The following is a 16,844-nucleotide window of genomic DNA, read 5'->3' on the forward strand; positions in this document are numbered from 1 at the left end:
ATGCAGTTCCACGTGATCTATCTTCTGGCTGTGTTTCTGGTCTCCGGCTACCTCCAAAACGACGTTAATGCTTATGCAGCTAAACATAAAAAGAACGTTTTAGCATTAAAGAAATCTGCTGTATTGATTCGGCATCATCGCCAGGACAGCATGACGTCATCGGCGGGATTTTCAAATATGGTATCTTTACGAGCTCATAAATTAAGCGATAAAACTGTTATTAAAAGTAATAAATTGATAAACGAAAAGATAGTTATGACATCAAAGCATCCAGTGAAAAAAACCTTGTTCCAGCAGACACCTTCCAGAAGTGTTCTGAATAAAATAATGAGACTTCATGCTAACAATAAGAAAACGAATTCTTTGAAAAGAAAACGTGGAAAATCAAAAAACAAAACGCCAAATATTTTTCATACTCTACAGAACCAAAAAATATCTTTCCCACGCCGTGGAAGAAAGCGTGTACCGTTAGGCTCAGTTGTGCAACTTAACCTTAAACAGAAAATATCACCTGCTATTACCAAAAGGGGTAAATACTTATCGAACTCAAGTAAAAAGAAAGCAGCAAGAAAGAATGAAATGACATCTAATAATTTCCGAAGGTTATTACCCGGTATGAAGATGGGCAGGATATCCAAAATACTACAACTAGGAATGACTGGGAAATCGGTAAAATTTGTTTCAAATAAATTTCAAGCTTCGAAACTTAAAGGAAGTATTACAAACAGGAAGATATCTGAATCAATTTTGAAAAGACAATCATTTGCAAACAGTAAGAAGAAAACCCCGTTGGTGTCAACTCGAGCCAGAACATCATATAATCCCCGATTTAAGACTTTTTTACCGTTAGTACGAAGACGACCAAGTACCAACAGTCAGAGAAGAGTGACCCCGGTCTCAAAGTCCACTCATAGACAGAAGATGACAGAGGCCCAGTTACTGACGTCTATAAAGCCCTCCTATCAAAATGTACTGAATCTGATAGGACCCGGATGTTCAATAAACGACGTAAGTTAATATATAGATAATTATATGATTTTATTATTTTATATTCAAGTAAGATTAAATGCATGAGACATGTATGAATGCTTTTCTTTTAAAAGTACAGGGTACAGGTGCTACTATTTCATTAATATTCATTTTCGCAGTCTTGTTGCAATGTTAGAAATTCTTTTAAAATGTTTATCTATTATCAAAATGTTTATCTATTATCAAAATTAATCTTGAGGTTTTGATTACCTTAAAACATTCTTCTCATTAGTGATTAGTGTCTTTTACCTCAATTTTAAATAAAACATTTCATCATATTAAATTTAAGAGGAAGAATTATCTAAAATAATCTTGAAAAACATTATAAGATAAAACATTGGTTAAAAAAGGAAATCGGAAACATATGTTCCATACAAATGTAACCCTCTTTTCTAATTCCGTATCGTCCTTAGCGCGAGGGCCCCGTCAACACCGACTGTTTTACGGTTAGAACATCATCATCTAATACGTGAATATGCGACCTTATGGATTTTTTTATGATTTACTGCGGGAGTATGAAGGCCGCCATTGACACACTGACACAAAAAGGGACATAAAAATTCGGCGTAGTCACCAAATCACCAAAAACTGATACCTCTGCAAAAACCTTTAACTCATTTATTATAAGCAAAAAATGATACTCTACACAAACCCTTAACTCATGTTTACCCGTGTCTGAAAATGTGCTTTTAGTTGATAGGATTGCAATGATTTTGAAAGTAGTTTTTGAATGTACTTAAAACCAGTAAACAATGATGACACTGTACCTCAATTCATATTCAGTTATGGCAACTTATTGTAGTTTATATTGGCGCTAATTAAAACTAAACTAGTTAAGTTTAGGAAAATAAACCTGTTTTTAAAAATTGTTGTCCTTCAACCTGTCAACCAGACAACAATGCCATGAAACTAAGAGGGCCATTATAACTGTACCCCCCATTTTCATTATAAAAATGGATAATTGGTTTCAAATTTTCCATAATATCTTTGACGAATTATGACTAATTATTATTCACCATAATTCGAGTGCCCCGCCCCCCCCCCCTTCCCAGGAAGTAGACCCCCCTCCCTCCCCTTAACAACAGTTTTAGGCTATCTATCAGTGCTTCATGTATGTGTATTGCGATATCAATGCACTGTTCAGTATTACGTGACAAAGTGTAATTCGAGTGCATATTAAATGGAGTGCGACTTGCATTTTTTAATTCATTTTCATAGCACGTTGCTCCTGCTCCTTTTGTAAAACATATCAACTAGCCCATCTCGTACATTTATGAATCACTTTGTTATGCTGTATGTTAATGTTCTTGTTCAGAATTCGCTTCTAATAATAACCATTTATTTTTATAATCATAACGCATTGACAGTTCCTCTACAATTACACGTCTTATAACAGGACCAAATTGAATGAATGGAAGGCAATAGGAATATAGATTATCATAGAGGCTTATTCATCTATATTCACATAGATTACTCATTACTTTGTCGTATCAGAGGTCACGTAATGACAGACCACTTTTATCAATGCATTGATTGAGTATCCTTTGAATACGATCTGACATCCTGAATTTTAAGCAGCTATTGTATTATTCTTACTAAGCAGAAAAGCTGATGAAAAGCCATTCAACGTAGACAATTCATAATACTATATCATAAATGAATGGACGTCCAAAATTTGTTTTCAACATGACGTCACTGCAAATCGTAGTTTATGAGTTGCAGGAAAGGGAAAATGAAGTTCTTTTGTTGTGAAACTCTTTTAATTTTGGAGGGCGAGATCGTGCGTTTCTCGAGTAGATAAATAAGGACTCACTCAATGCATTGATCTTTCCAAGTGTACGAGAAAGGATGCAATGAGATTGTGAGATATTAGGCATTACTTAAGAGATAATTGAATAAGATCGGCTAGTTTTGATACTTAGAGACTTTTATTAAAGTAGACCAACGAATTTCATTTCTAATGGAACACTCTAAGATAAAACGATTGTTTGAGATTTTTAGAGAGAGAAAACAAAAAACGACTTTTGATCTTTTTCGACTGAAGTTAAGATATCGAATTCATAAAACTTCAAATCTTTTTAGATTAAAACTGCTTCCATTCGGGTTTCACTCACCTTTTTACGACAAAATAATTACCTACCTAACATAAGCATAAAGCATATGCTTAAACATAAAAAAATCACTTAAGAAATCTTATCTATTACTTCATATTGCATTTGAAAACTAGTAAAGTATCATCAACAAGCAATATGAACTGGCGAAAATCTTGTATGCATACACTCATTTAAAGGGAAAATGTAAAAAAAAAACCCACCAAAAAAACAAATCATTCCAAATATCATTACCAACGAAAAAGAAAAACATCTTTAACTTTTTAAAAATTTTGACAGCATCATATTGCATATACGTTAGTCTCATGTAAAATTCAAAACGCATCAACAACAAAGTACATAACTATTAATTTAAAAAAAAATTAGTATTATTTTCACAAGACTTAGTGTGTTGTTGGTTTTAAAGTATTCGTCCGTTTTTTAAATAAACAACATTGTAAATCGTGGAATTAACAATGTCCTTTGTATGGTTTTCATTGTAATAATTTCACTTTCACGAAATCGATACTTTCCAAAGTTTACGTTATCAAGATTTATCACTGACTATTGTACACAGAAATGCTGGTTCTATTCGTTCAGTAACACTGCATTATTCATTCCATATATCCTTTACCATACATCTATTTCTAGAAATTGATAGGATGGAAACTCAACATGCGATTTTTCTATTAAGTTCAAATAAAGTGAGCCGTTTTAGACGATGTCGATCATCCTCCAAGTTCATCAGAATTAATTTTTAAAGCCAGAATATCGATCCCGATGTCATTGAGTAAGAGTGAAACAAACGATCAAAGGCGCGAGCTCGTGATAGAGGTCCATTTCTGAAGCATACCAGTCTTGTTCATAAAATATGTAGGATTCTGCTGCGATCAAACTGCGCTAACGGTAAAGCGTCCATAATGAAATATGAATGTCTTTTCCATTTTCCCTATAGTTACTCCAGTATCAAGTTCCACTTATTCTAACATTTAACATGAACATGTAATCATCTTGATGTCATTACTAAATGGTTTATTATGATATCTGTATGTGACAAAATAGCTTTACAAAATCAGTAGTCATCACTTACAGCTGTTATATTAACCCAAACTGCTTTCAAGAAAGATCTAATTAAAAAAAACCATCATGTAGGCTTGCTATGATTTCGTTTACATGTTGATTTCCAGAATGTCGTAAACATAAACTAAATTGATCATTGACGCTTTCATCATAAAATTGTTTTTAAAGAATAGATTTCGGCATGTAAAAACGCTAACTCATGGCTCAAGGACAGGGTCAAAATTTGTGGAATAAACTATGTTGGTTGTACATACTGAGAGATTAAAACCTGGGGTTGGGTCTCAGTTTTTAGATTAAAGATAACCTCAAAAGAAAACAAAATGGAAGGGATTTTACATTTGACATGAGTTTATTGTAAAAGCTCGATGAATGAAACGTTTAAACAATAAACCTTTTAAAAAAGTCCCCAGTTACTGTGTATTCATTAATAGTGGTGACTAAGCTGGTACCCCGCCCTGCATTATTACAATCTACAGTACTTCCGGTCGATTTCCCCAGTAACCGTTTGTTGATAATGGAGAGTCATTTATATTCTTGACGTCGTCGTTAATTCGATAACGATGTTTTGTAATCGACAACGTCTGATAACGAGAAAAACGACTTCGTTTGCCTTTAAATGACCTTGCTGTGATTAAGAAAGTGACTTTACATATCGAAATCCAATGCGTTAAAAAACCATTGTCAATCAGGAGAGTCGACAGTCATTGTCATATTATGAGCAATAAATGATGTACATTATGGAAAACATCACATTTAATGCTTATAAATATGTTATACATAATATCATTGAATATTCATAAAACTTTGCTTTATGGATAATTATATCAACGTCGATATAGTAACTTCAAACATGAAAAGAACCTTCATTGTATGCATGGTCTTCAACTTTCAGACGTCGTAAATAATACCCTTGTTCGATCAGATACCTGCGTTATTTTATCTTCGGGATCGGTATAACTGCAGAATCGCTAATTGCTAACAATGGCGTTGTCGATGACGCGTGTAAGAACAATGGATGCCCCCAATTTTCCGGGTGACGACATGTGAAATATGAACTTATCCTGCGACACAACAGCAACACATAAACTAGCGGGTCTCCACGGGTCGGCAAGCACCTGCTAGGTGCATACAATCACAGTTGTTTGCGTTTAAAACAAAGGGTTTGCATGAACCTGCATATTCAATACCGCAGATTTAAACAACTGCATTTTTTTAACATTTTGAAACTGATATTATGTACTTTGTAGTCAAGAAGGTGTTTTTTTCTTTCATTGAGCAATTACTTCTGAAATTCAATTTTTCTGCTTACGTATTTATACTGAAACGTTTAGAAGTATCTGAGGAGAGCAGCTGTATTGAAAAACACCATTCTCACCAATAAAACATCTTTTGTATCAAAATGTATTGACCAGCAGTTAGGAAAGTTTACGACACAAATGGAGAAAAATACAAAGTTTTTTTTACAGACATTAAGGAGGCTGGTCACAAGTCACTCATCAATTTGATGAAAATTTTAATTAAGTATTATGCTTTTTTTACCATTAACTATTATTTCGTGTAGAAAAAAATACTTTTATTAGATTAAAAATTTTAATGTTTTCATATATGTTTAAACAGAACTCTTGTCAAAAAGAGATTAATATGGTCTAAATATAGCCGCCCTTTTGAGAGTGCTCGATTGTCGTCGCCATGTTTAGACTGTATTGATCTCCTCTACAAGATGAGCTCTATATAAAAAGTAGGAACGTACCCACATTCAGAACATGAAATATATGTTTTATCTTTACTTAATAATAGTTTATAGCTAAATAAATCATATTTGAAAATTTTAGGCAGATCTAATGGTTAACTTGTTGACCATCCAGTCTCCTTAACACTTTTTGTTAAACTTGAGAAAAACAAAATTAAACTTAATCTTTAAAACAAAAATAAAATTCGTACACTGAAATTTGAAATTTAACACAAATCTACCGGGACAATTCGTTATTTAGCATTTTGGCCTCCTTACGTAAAAAAAACATATGACTCTGTCTTGGTTCACGACAGAAAATGAATACGCGTAAACATTGTACATGAATATTCAATAAGAGAACAAAGAGGTTATGGCAAAAAGACATCTCCCCAAATGACATGTCATCTATAAAAAGATAAAAAAACCCAAAGTAAATACAAATGTACAGATTACTGACACCCCCCCCCCCCCCCCCCCGTGCTTCCCTATTGTGTCAATGAATCTAACTGACCTTCGTGTGCAATCGGGAAGGCTAGAACATAAAGAAGTCACTTTCTTTGCGCGTGCTTACATGAATAATGACAAGTCATCTAAAATTACCCCCTCCCCTCCCTCCACTCCCCAACCCCTTAAAGAAGCAACGCCTCTTTCAAAATCCAGCAAACCAAGAAGGGCAGACTTGCTGGCTTGCGCCTCACTGTAGTATTTCTATTATGAATGGGACTGACTTTCGTCCGAAAAAGTGAGGACTTAAACGATTCTTAAATAATTAGCACTTCTTATAACACAGACGAAAATCAACAAGTTTAAATATTAGACGCATGTTCCCAATTAGGACCGATAGAAAACCGACAGGTATTTGCCTTTAAGAATTTCCAAAGACCTGTTCATGAAATACAAAATAAATATTTTACTTGTCTTTAAATAACTCCGCCAATTTCAAGGTTTTTTTTTCAGAGTTGAAGTGGGCCGGTGTTTCTGTTTACAAAAAGCATTGGAAGTGCCTCTGTCCTTTTGTATGGTGCATTATAACGTGTTTACATTTATGTTTTAGAAATACGTATAATATCTTTATATGAGAAGCTTTGACAAACTAAAGGAGGTCTGTAGCCAAAAACGATAGAGACATTTTGTCCGAAAAACAAAATATTCACGGGGGCTGGGTGACTAAGATTGTCATTCTCCTCATGAGAATAAGGAATATAATGGGGTATTTTTGTGAGAATTTTATTGAAAAAAAAACATTCTGAGGGTTGTCTATTAGAAATATATTTTAAAAATTGTTGGTTTAGAAATAATACAGAGATCTTCTGTATCCTATATAATTACTAGCCAGAATTTTAAATTGTTAATTCAAAAGGCTTTGTAGAGAAATTTAATGTGTTGGAACTTATTTTTTTTTCATCAAAATAAATATTCTATCAAATTAAAGAATACATGTACAAAAGATATTCTTTAGATATTTAAGTCTATATATATTTTCACACGGTCAACTTTTAAATAAATAATATCACATATTCAAACGAATTTCCATATTTAGCAAATAAATTTAACTGGAAGTAAACAGTAATTAATTGTAAATGTTTTTTTTTCATGCTATGCATATTTATTAAATTGAATATGTAATATTTTAAGGCAGATCGATATGAATGTTACATAATAGCTGTCAGAAAAAAATTGATGCGTTCATTATATGCCATATATTTTGGCTTTTATTTATTATTTGTCTTTTTTTCCCGCACAAGAAAAAACCGGATGCGTTTCATTTCCATATGTATACCACTTCATCCTATCAAATAGAGAGAGAGAGAGAGAGAGATATCATTACACAAAAAGCCCGACGATCCATGTTGATTTTAAAGAGCTTAGTAAGATTTAGAGAGGTCAAAATTAGAATGTAAGTGGAATCTGGATTAAGTGACGATAAACAGTGCCAAGTCGAGATTACAAGGAGAGGCGGGGAAGCCTCTATACCACCACTGGCACTAATCTTTTTTGGGTAGATTAAAATTCTTTTTTGTTTTGAACAAATTCCAGCTAAAAATGTTGCACTGCTTTGTGCAAGTTGTTGTTGCAAGTTATATGATCGAGAAAATGTATGATTACGCCTATACGTTAATAACTTAGACAAAAGAGGTTGAAGACAACTTTGAATCTTTGATTAGAAGCGAGTGGATCGGAAACACTTTCTGGACAGGTTGTCTACATTTAATCGTAAAATAATATCAGATTAACATAGTTATACATTCAAACGCATATGTATATAAGTTAAGCTCTTAGGAAAATGAAAACAAATTAATCTCGAATAAGATTATTGAAGCATGATAATAATAACACAAAACAAAAGTATAATTTTACTTGATTGAATTAAATGTCGTGTAAAGTTTAAAGTGTTTTTTCTTTCTTTTTTCTCTGCAGTTAGTAAGATGGTAGGAAACTGTATTAAACCAAATTGATGCTTTTTGTAAAATTTTAGATTTAGTTAAAAAAAAATTTCTGTTTTGAAATCTTACATATTACACTTGTTTTTCTGTTCATAATGTAATAACGCGGTCCTCAACAGTTGACCTAAAATTGAACCAACAAAGCTCTCGAAATTTCGGAATTTCCCGGTTTGGCATTTTTTTCTGCCAGAATGAATCATACAGTAAAACAAAGGCTAGTTTAAAGTGTTTAATTCACTGTGTTAGCCATCGTATGACTAAGCTGCTATATATAACGAGAACTTTAACAAATTCCAACTTAAAGAATACAAAACATAAATAAATTAATACTTACATATTTGCATCATAGTAATGCTATGATTGATGACATACAAACATACAAATATTGCAGTGGAAACTCACAAAAATGAATTAATATGACAATAAATACAACTAAAAAAACTAAATGCAAACAATTTACCACCATTGTTATATTAAAGATTGTATATTCAAATAAAATGGATCATGAAAATAAATATCTTGTTGAGCACATATAGAGCGATTTATATATTAAATTCCATAATGACAAATTTTCCTATTAATATTGACCTTTAAGTCGAAGCCCAAGATAAAATGTTGTCAATAAACTAAGTCTTAAAACAAATGTTATACATTTCAAGGTAAAAAAAAATATAATGTAGAAATAAATACCAGCTGTAAATAACCCAGACATATCAATACTGTGTTAAGTGTATAAATATTCTATGTTAATAAATAATGGACGGAATATATACCCTGTACACACAGAACCATGTAAACAGACCATTGGGCGGACTCATACAGGGTAGCCATTGAAAACTTCGAGGATATGTTTTGTTTAAAACAAATATCTATTATAATGTACTGAAGGCGTATATACTAATTTGATGCCAGAAAAAGATTGACGAATTTAACACAACGCATTTTCACTTGCATGATAAAAGATAAATTCATGACGTCATTTCTTTTTGAGGACTGTATCTTGCTAACCAATCCTGACACTTTTGTACCGCTCTTTCGCGAATATCTTCTGACGGAAGTTCATTTTCGCGTTCTCCTTCTTCGAATACTGCGATATCATTATACCTAATGTCAAATCCGGGTGGTGTTATTTCAAAAGTTTTTTCTCTCAACGTCGCAATTTCGTATCGCCCAATGCCCGGTAGTCTTAAGTTTAAGTGTTTGAGTTGACCCAATGTACAAACTTCCCCTACTGTTGAATCCGATGGGATGGACGGAAGTCGCGTTTTATTGGTTGCGGCAGTGATGGGGCGCCGTCTAGTGGTGACCGACATATCGGAGTCTGAGCCGGAATCGTCCGGAAGTGAGTCATTCAAATTAAAATTCGTATCGTAGACGTCCTCATCCAAACACAAGTTATTGCGTTGTCTTTCGACACCTGAACCACTTTGCTTTACATATGAGTTATCTTGAGCGTTGGTTTTATTCACGTCCACCTGGTTACAAAAATTCTTTTCGATCCATTGTTGAGTTTTGACGTCATTGTTTGGCGTATTGAGACCCTGGCGTTCTCTCATCGTCTCACTCATGGCGTGTTGAGCCTCTTGCGACATTCTCGAAAACACTTTGGAGGATCGAAACGTTTTTGGTTTACCAGTATACGCACTTTTTGCCCGCAAGGTTGGAACTGCTTTTTGGTTAACATGGCCAGGAGTTGTGACATCAAGCTCCATCGCCGGAGGACAGGATTTGGATGTCTTTTGGGTGACGGTGCTTCTTCTGCTAACAGAGGTCTTGGTTCGAGGAGCAAATTTTCGAGGACCAATTTGAGTAATGAAAGGACTGCTAGTTTTGCCACTGATAAGGCCGTCACAATCGTCAACTTCGATCGATGTTTGATTTTCCACCTGCTCAACCGGTGCTATATTGACCTTTTTACATTTGGTTTTCAATCCAACCTTTTCAAGGTATACTCCATTCACATTGTTCATATTGTCATCACATGGTTCCAATAAAGTATGAGACGGTTCTATTGGATCGCTCCCGCTTTTACAATTACATTCATGAACACATGAGTTATTAAAATTGCCGTTTGAATCTAGAGACCTGGTCTCCAAATCCTTTTCACAAGAGCACGAACACGGGTTCACCATTTCCTTATCAAAAACGTCCCTAGCAATTTCAGGGCCGTCCGAAATTTCCGTGGCAGCGATCCTAATTTTCGTCGCGGAAGAACACGGAGTGGGCCTAGGATTGGTTGATGGGTTCTGCTTTAGAGCACTTTGATTAGAGTAAGTTAATGATTTGTTCGGAGCCTCGTTTCTGCTGCTGACACCCGACGCACGCGTCGTCTTCTGTTCCGTTATATTCCGTCCCAGACTTGAGTTATACATATAAGTCATTGATGACGTCGACTTCCGTATCTTCATGTGAAGCCGCTTGTACTTCTCCTCCAAAGTCCGCATCCATTGTGGATACACGACCTGGTTTCTCTTGTAGGCCCTGGAGGAGCGTGCGTCCCCTGGAGGCACCGTTAGGGAGGCGGTGATTCGAGATGTCATGATCGTTGTGGTCATTGTCCACGAGATCCCTCTGTAACAGAATAAAATGGTTAAATAGAGGGTTAACATTGTCTAAAGCTTCTACACACGCAACGTGGCAATTAAAACAATCCAATACAACCTGGGATGGTAAACTACAAATTGAACATATTGATTTCAGATGAAAACAATATGATGGCACTTTAGCATGGTTTCCTTACATGCGGACCATTTAGGTCCAGTCACATAATTATATTGATGCAAGATTTAATATGACGACTTACCTTTACAAGTAATTTTTAAAAAAGGTAACCTGTTATGTCAACAAAAGTTTATCCGTTTGATAAATGTATTTGGTAAATAATTCCTATCTAAGGAATAGACTGTAGAGTCTTCTTCACACATACAAGCCCAGGACATGACGGGGTAGAGATCTCAACTTCTCTATAGATCAGAGTTTTCACACTGTAACAGTGAACATAATACCCTAGTCTTTTCTGAAGACACACACGCGAATGAATCTCATTAAAACCCTGGATAATCCACTGACAAAACTGATTATTAGGTCTCGAGCCTCGGATTATCGATTTTACTATTAATCCTTTCTTTTCACAGCCATGCGGCCGCGGTGTTATGGGCGAACACCCGCCGTCAGCGTTTTCACTGCTTCCATTGATACACTGAGCCGTCTGTGATAGACCTTTAGATTGATTTTACCTTCGATTATTAAAGAGTTCCGTTATAATCACCTGGGAGCGGTAGGGATGTAGCATACATCAAAAGAACAAGACGATGTCGAGCTCTTTTTTTATATATTCACTTCATGAGTTGAAACGCAATGACGATTTTATTAGATTCATATACAGGTAAATTTATGAAGACGGCGGAGACACACCTGTATGGGTAGATTTTCTGGCAGAGAGCTCGCGGTATGTCCTCTTTGCCAAACAGTTCTGACTGAAACAGAAGCGGTGGCCTCTTTTTGTTTTATTTATTTACGTACTAAACACCTCTAGGCGGCCTTACCGCCCAATTCATAGCTGTCTTATTAAAAGGGTATTCTCTCTCTGTTTAAAAGCTGATATAATTGAAAACACGGTAAAACTTAAACAAATAGAAACGGCCATTGTTGTAATTTGTGGATTTTAAACAAGACTTCATAAATGAATGTTTGGAGAGAATAAAGTGTGTAGGTCGATGAATTTTTAAATCATGACGGGTTTCTTCTAATCATCAAAGGGTTTGGACATTTAAGGGCCACCAGAAGTTCCAACTACTGATAAGATTTCACATTTGTCCGTAAGACGAAGCAAAGGATGGGAATACAAAGGCAATATTTTCATCAATACGTTAGATTTCTTTTTTTTTTTTAATTTAAAGATAACTGGGACAATGGGGACAAATGACTGGGATAATTGTTTTTCCATGTGCAAGGCATTTGACTTTTTTGCTCAAGTTTTATCAAAAGTTTACTGAAAGGGGTCCTTTCTGATTTTAGTACAAACATTTATATCCAGGTGTCGATCAAGAAAGTGGTGTTGTGTAATTCTATTTCTTCATTGTTAGCCAATAAGCTTTACGCCGTTAATCAATTTTTATCTGTACAAATTGAAGACTTCCTTGCAACAAAACTATGTATATTTGGTCGGAAAAAGAGGAATGTCCCTTTAAATCGATGCTTTATCTTACAGATTCAATCACCCTGCTCAAAAGAATTTTCGTTTTTCCCCCGGCGGTTATAAACAAGGCTGTAAAATTATCGGCATTTAAATGTAAATCTGTAAGATGTTTTTTCACCTTCGAATTTTGTGGACCATGATAGTTAAAAGCACACTACCCCGTCTGTAACGGGACTCGGACCATTAACTAATCTTGTATCCAGCTTTTAAAAGTTTTCTCAAAACAGAATACGATCTGGAAGAGACTCTTATTTTTTTTATCACAGAAAGACCCATTCCAAAGAAAGTTACATTTTCAGTTTTGAATCAAGTTTTGGAAAGATGACACAGCCCATTTAGGTACCTATCATATTCGTCTTAAGTAAAAGAAAAAAACTTCGTCACATTTATATATTTGCTTTCTTTATTTTATGAGAAACTCACAAAACGTAACGTGCTTCAGTTTTTTTGCATGTTTGGCTTTTAACCAAACGCAGAACAAATTATAAATCTTTTTGTTTCTCTGGTAGTTTAGTTCCTTCTACTCAAGGCTGTGAGAGTTTTGCTTCAGTTCCCGGTAACTATGAAGTGTAATTAAATCGATTTTCCTTCTCCTTGCCGAACAATAGATATTGCAAGTGTCAATTGTTTGACTTGTTGAGATTTAAAACAGCGACTTTTTATGGTGTGCAATTTGAAGGCAAAACGCTTCGTCAATGATAAAAAAATATGCATAGTTTAATTTTCTTTGCGATCACTTTTTGCTACCAATTTGACAATATGCCTACATGGATTGTGAGCAAGTGTTGAACAAGTTGAATTTTTTACTTGGGTATCATTTAAGAATTTTAGATATCATTCAACTGAATGTAAATTCCTTTAAGCTCTCTCATTGGTTTTCTATCAGAGAAAGTCTTATTTTGCCGGACGCAAAAAGTCAACAAGTACACGTTACAGATCTTGATTCAAAAAATGAATTAAAGAAAAAAAATAAAGAAAATTAAAGATATGTTAATTTCTGAGAGATCAGAGTTACCCATTGTTAATCTTTTTTCTTTCTGCTACTAACAGGACTTGGGGTATGAGTTAACAACTTCACAAATCTAGTAGCGAGAGTGTTAACCAAAAATGACATAAATACAAATGAAAAATATGTATTACGTTATAAAGATAAAACCCAGACAAACGTGAGATTAGAGCTGATGCCGACTAATAGCTGTAACTATTAATTGGGTAATAATTGTGTATCCGTGAATGACTTATATAGACTGTAAGATAGGGTCTACATTGTATATGTGAGGAAGTCTGGCCAAATGACGGATTGATCAACCACAATTATGCGTAAATTTGTAAAAAATCTGAAACCCCAGGGGAAAAAATGAAAATAAATCAATAACTACACATGGTTGATTTTAAGGTAGTATTAGACCCCTGTCGATATTAACGTGGATTACATTTATTATCAAAATACTTTCAAAATTTGGAGTGGTAAAAATAATGAAAGTCCAAGCGGGTTTCTAGCGTATGACTTACAGATTCGTAGTTTACGCTCTTACCTATTGCTCAACGTTGTCACATGATAATTTTGGGATGGAAAATATTATAAGATTACAATAGTTAATTTTTATGGGTTTTACAGTAGGAAGTACATCACAATATGGAGATGCCCCATACCACATTGAATGTAAAGGTTATTTATCTTAAACATCGGCTAAAACTTGCCATGTTTGTAAAGTTTAATACCTGTGATCTATGATTTATGTTAAACTCATTATATATATATACATATGAGGCAGATTGCACAATATTTTACGTCTGAATTCAATAAGCCTGTAAAAGATCTTCATTTGTATAGCAAAATCTACGATAAACTTCTATAGATTTCAAACGTGTTCTTACCTATTGTTTATGATTGCAAAATTAGCGACTTGCGGTGTTCAGATGTCTTTGAAAGAATGCTAATTATATAGCTATTGGTATCTCTGATGTCCTAAACCTTGTAAAATGACGATCTAAATCAATCAACTTCCAAGAATCTACTAAACGACACTGGATATGAACCCTTTTATTCCCAGAAGAAGCTATCGCGATATATGAATATATACAGTGTATTGTACAGGAAGCCCAAATAGGTTAATGTTTCAACAGATTATCACCGAGTCCAAAAAGGTATCATAGTTTCAGAATCTCTACCTATCTTTGATTTTTCAAGGAAAAACAGATCTAATCAGGTTACGTGTGTCATAAGTCGATTTCTGTTGCGTATACATACATCCCCTCCCATCCTTTGGTTCTTGGGTATATGTAGTATAGTCCGTGCAATGAATTAATTAATAATGACTAAAGCTCTATTTAAGGTTGGTTTTTTTTAAAATGTCATATATAGAATAGTGTATTTAATTATACATACAATACCCATGTACGTGTATCAGTCAATTCTTTATATGAATTGTACATGTATATCTTTATATATATGCATTTGAAAAAATATTCCAAGAAATAATTCAAAATATGTAAACATGCGCTATACATGTATATAAAATATGCTCTTTTTGTCTCTCGTCAAGAAGAACAATCTCAGCAAAATTAAGCAGATATTAACTAAATTTAATCTAAATACCCCAGCAACACATACAAGTACAATGTTGACTTTTATTTATGTTCAATTTGAAGTTTAAAATCATTCTATGAGAAATTGTTAGTCCTGTGTTAATTTTAACTTTAGATTTAAAATTAGAAGAGGACAATAAATTATTCAAAGACTATAAACTAAACTGTATGTATAATTATAAAACAATTGATGGTATAGATAATAGACTATATAGCTACCTACCTTCTCCTGCACGTGTTTTCATAGCAGGCACTGGGATAGCAGTGGGGAGCGAGGAGGCACTTTAAACTGACGTTGTAGGTAATTATCCATTATTAAAACTCCTCCATTCCCCCTCAAGACGGCTCTGTTTTCATAGACTTGTGTATTGAATTCGCTGTCCATTCACTCCGTGGCGTTGTTGTCCTCGGAAAATGTTGGCAACTCCGCATAAGTCCTGGCAAAAGTTCCTTTAATTATGACCCAATTTTTTCGGTATTTATCTCCAAAAAATTAAGAGAAATTGTGGATCAAATTCACTACCATTTAATCGCTTTAACTTCTAATTATTTTTTGAACGCGATTTCCCACTCAATACACGCGGCCTTCAGTCTTAAATGCTTGTTGATTGTAAAATACAAGCTGTCAATTTTTTCTATAAACAATTCATTTGATGTGCGTTTTAAACATATTTAAACTATTGGAGAAGCCGCGCTAGTCGTGTGTGAGCTATTTATGTCAATTTAAACAATTTAAATCTCTTTTAGAAGTAGACCTGCGGGCAGGTGGAATGAAGGGCTACTAGAGGGGTCACGGGACCGGAAGGTGTCTAGATCTATTCCATTAATAGGGCTGGCTGGCCATGACCATTTTTTGACTTTATGAATCTCCGTTAGAAAAAGAGCTTTCTATTAAGAAATTTTAAATATAAAATATCAGGTGTCAAGATCTTGTCCACTGAAGGATGTAAGAGAAAAACACGAGGACATAACAGCGTACATGTAAACATGTTTATTACCTCCCTCCATTGTACTTTTAAAAATGTCTTTACTTTGTGAGTTACATAACTGGAATAACATCCATCATAAAAGGAGAAACCTTTACATCAACAAACAAACAAACAAACTGAAAATATCCATCAAAAAGGAGATCTACGTGATCCATGTGCTAGCAAAAAATCCACATGTGAAATCAAAATTTATTAACATTGCATATAAATTACAAATGTACCTAAAATTTCAAATGTTGTTTTTCATGTAGTTTTTTGAAATGAAAACTTAATAAACTGAAAACATGTAGTAACTATGGTATTCGTGAGCATGCACGATTCTTTCGGATATTTAATCATTACGAATGAAGAGCTGAAATTTGGTCTTTAAATATTTTTCTTTCAAATGCCGAGGATATATATTATCTGTGTGCTTCTAATGTGCATCCAGTTGGCGAAGAACACGATAGGGGTATAATTCGATTGCAAATATTGGATGCGTGGACATGTTTCTGAATAGGAAATTAATAACGTCCTCCCCTGCTGAGGGGGGGGGGGGGGGGTCGAATTGTACCGGTATAAAGAACGGGTCCGATTTCTGGTATGCGATATAAATATGTCTCTGGGTTATTTCCTTAAATAGCATTATTCTGCTAGAAATGAGTATGTTCTGACTACATCAGCTGTAACTACGAAAGGTACCAAGTATGTCGT

General features: G+C 34.3%; 2 protein-coding genes across 3 annotated transcripts in view; one reads left to right on the forward strand and one right to left on the reverse strand.

The window, feature by feature from the left end:
- LOC128163325 (carbonic anhydrase 3-like) overlaps positions 1 to 16,844 on the forward strand; it is a 30,575-nt gene continuing 13,731 nt past the window's right edge. The window contains exon 1 of the mRNA XM_052826893.1: positions 1 to 1,008. Coding sequence (XP_052682853.1) covers positions 1 to 1,008 — 1,008 coding nt within the window. The remainder of the gene's footprint in view (positions 1,009 to 16,844) is intronic.
- LOC128163326 (uncharacterized) lies at positions 8,591 to 15,850 on the reverse strand. Of its 2 annotated transcripts, none has more exons than XM_052826895.1 (2): positions 15,386 to 15,850; positions 8,591 to 10,946 (listed from the first exon to the last, which is right to left on the reverse strand). In XM_052826895.1, exon 2 carries the CDS (start codon positions 10,928 to 10,930, stop codon positions 9,344 to 9,346), a length of 1,587 nt encoding a protein of 528 aa, XP_052682855.1. In that variant the 5' UTR covers positions 10,931 to 10,946; positions 15,386 to 15,850; the 3' UTR covers positions 8,591 to 9,343. The 2 variants fall into 2 exon arrangements, with proteins under 2 accessions (XP_052682855.1, XP_052682856.1); XM_052826896.1 differs by lacking the exon at positions 15,386 to 15,850 and adding an exon at positions 11,179 to 12,685.

Source organism: Crassostrea angulata, chromosome 9, assembly GCF_025612915.1.
Source record: "Crassostrea angulata isolate pt1a10 chromosome 9, ASM2561291v2, whole genome shotgun sequence".
In the NCBI taxonomy this organism is placed as follows: domain Eukaryota; kingdom Metazoa; phylum Mollusca; class Bivalvia; order Ostreida; family Ostreidae; genus Magallana; species Magallana angulata.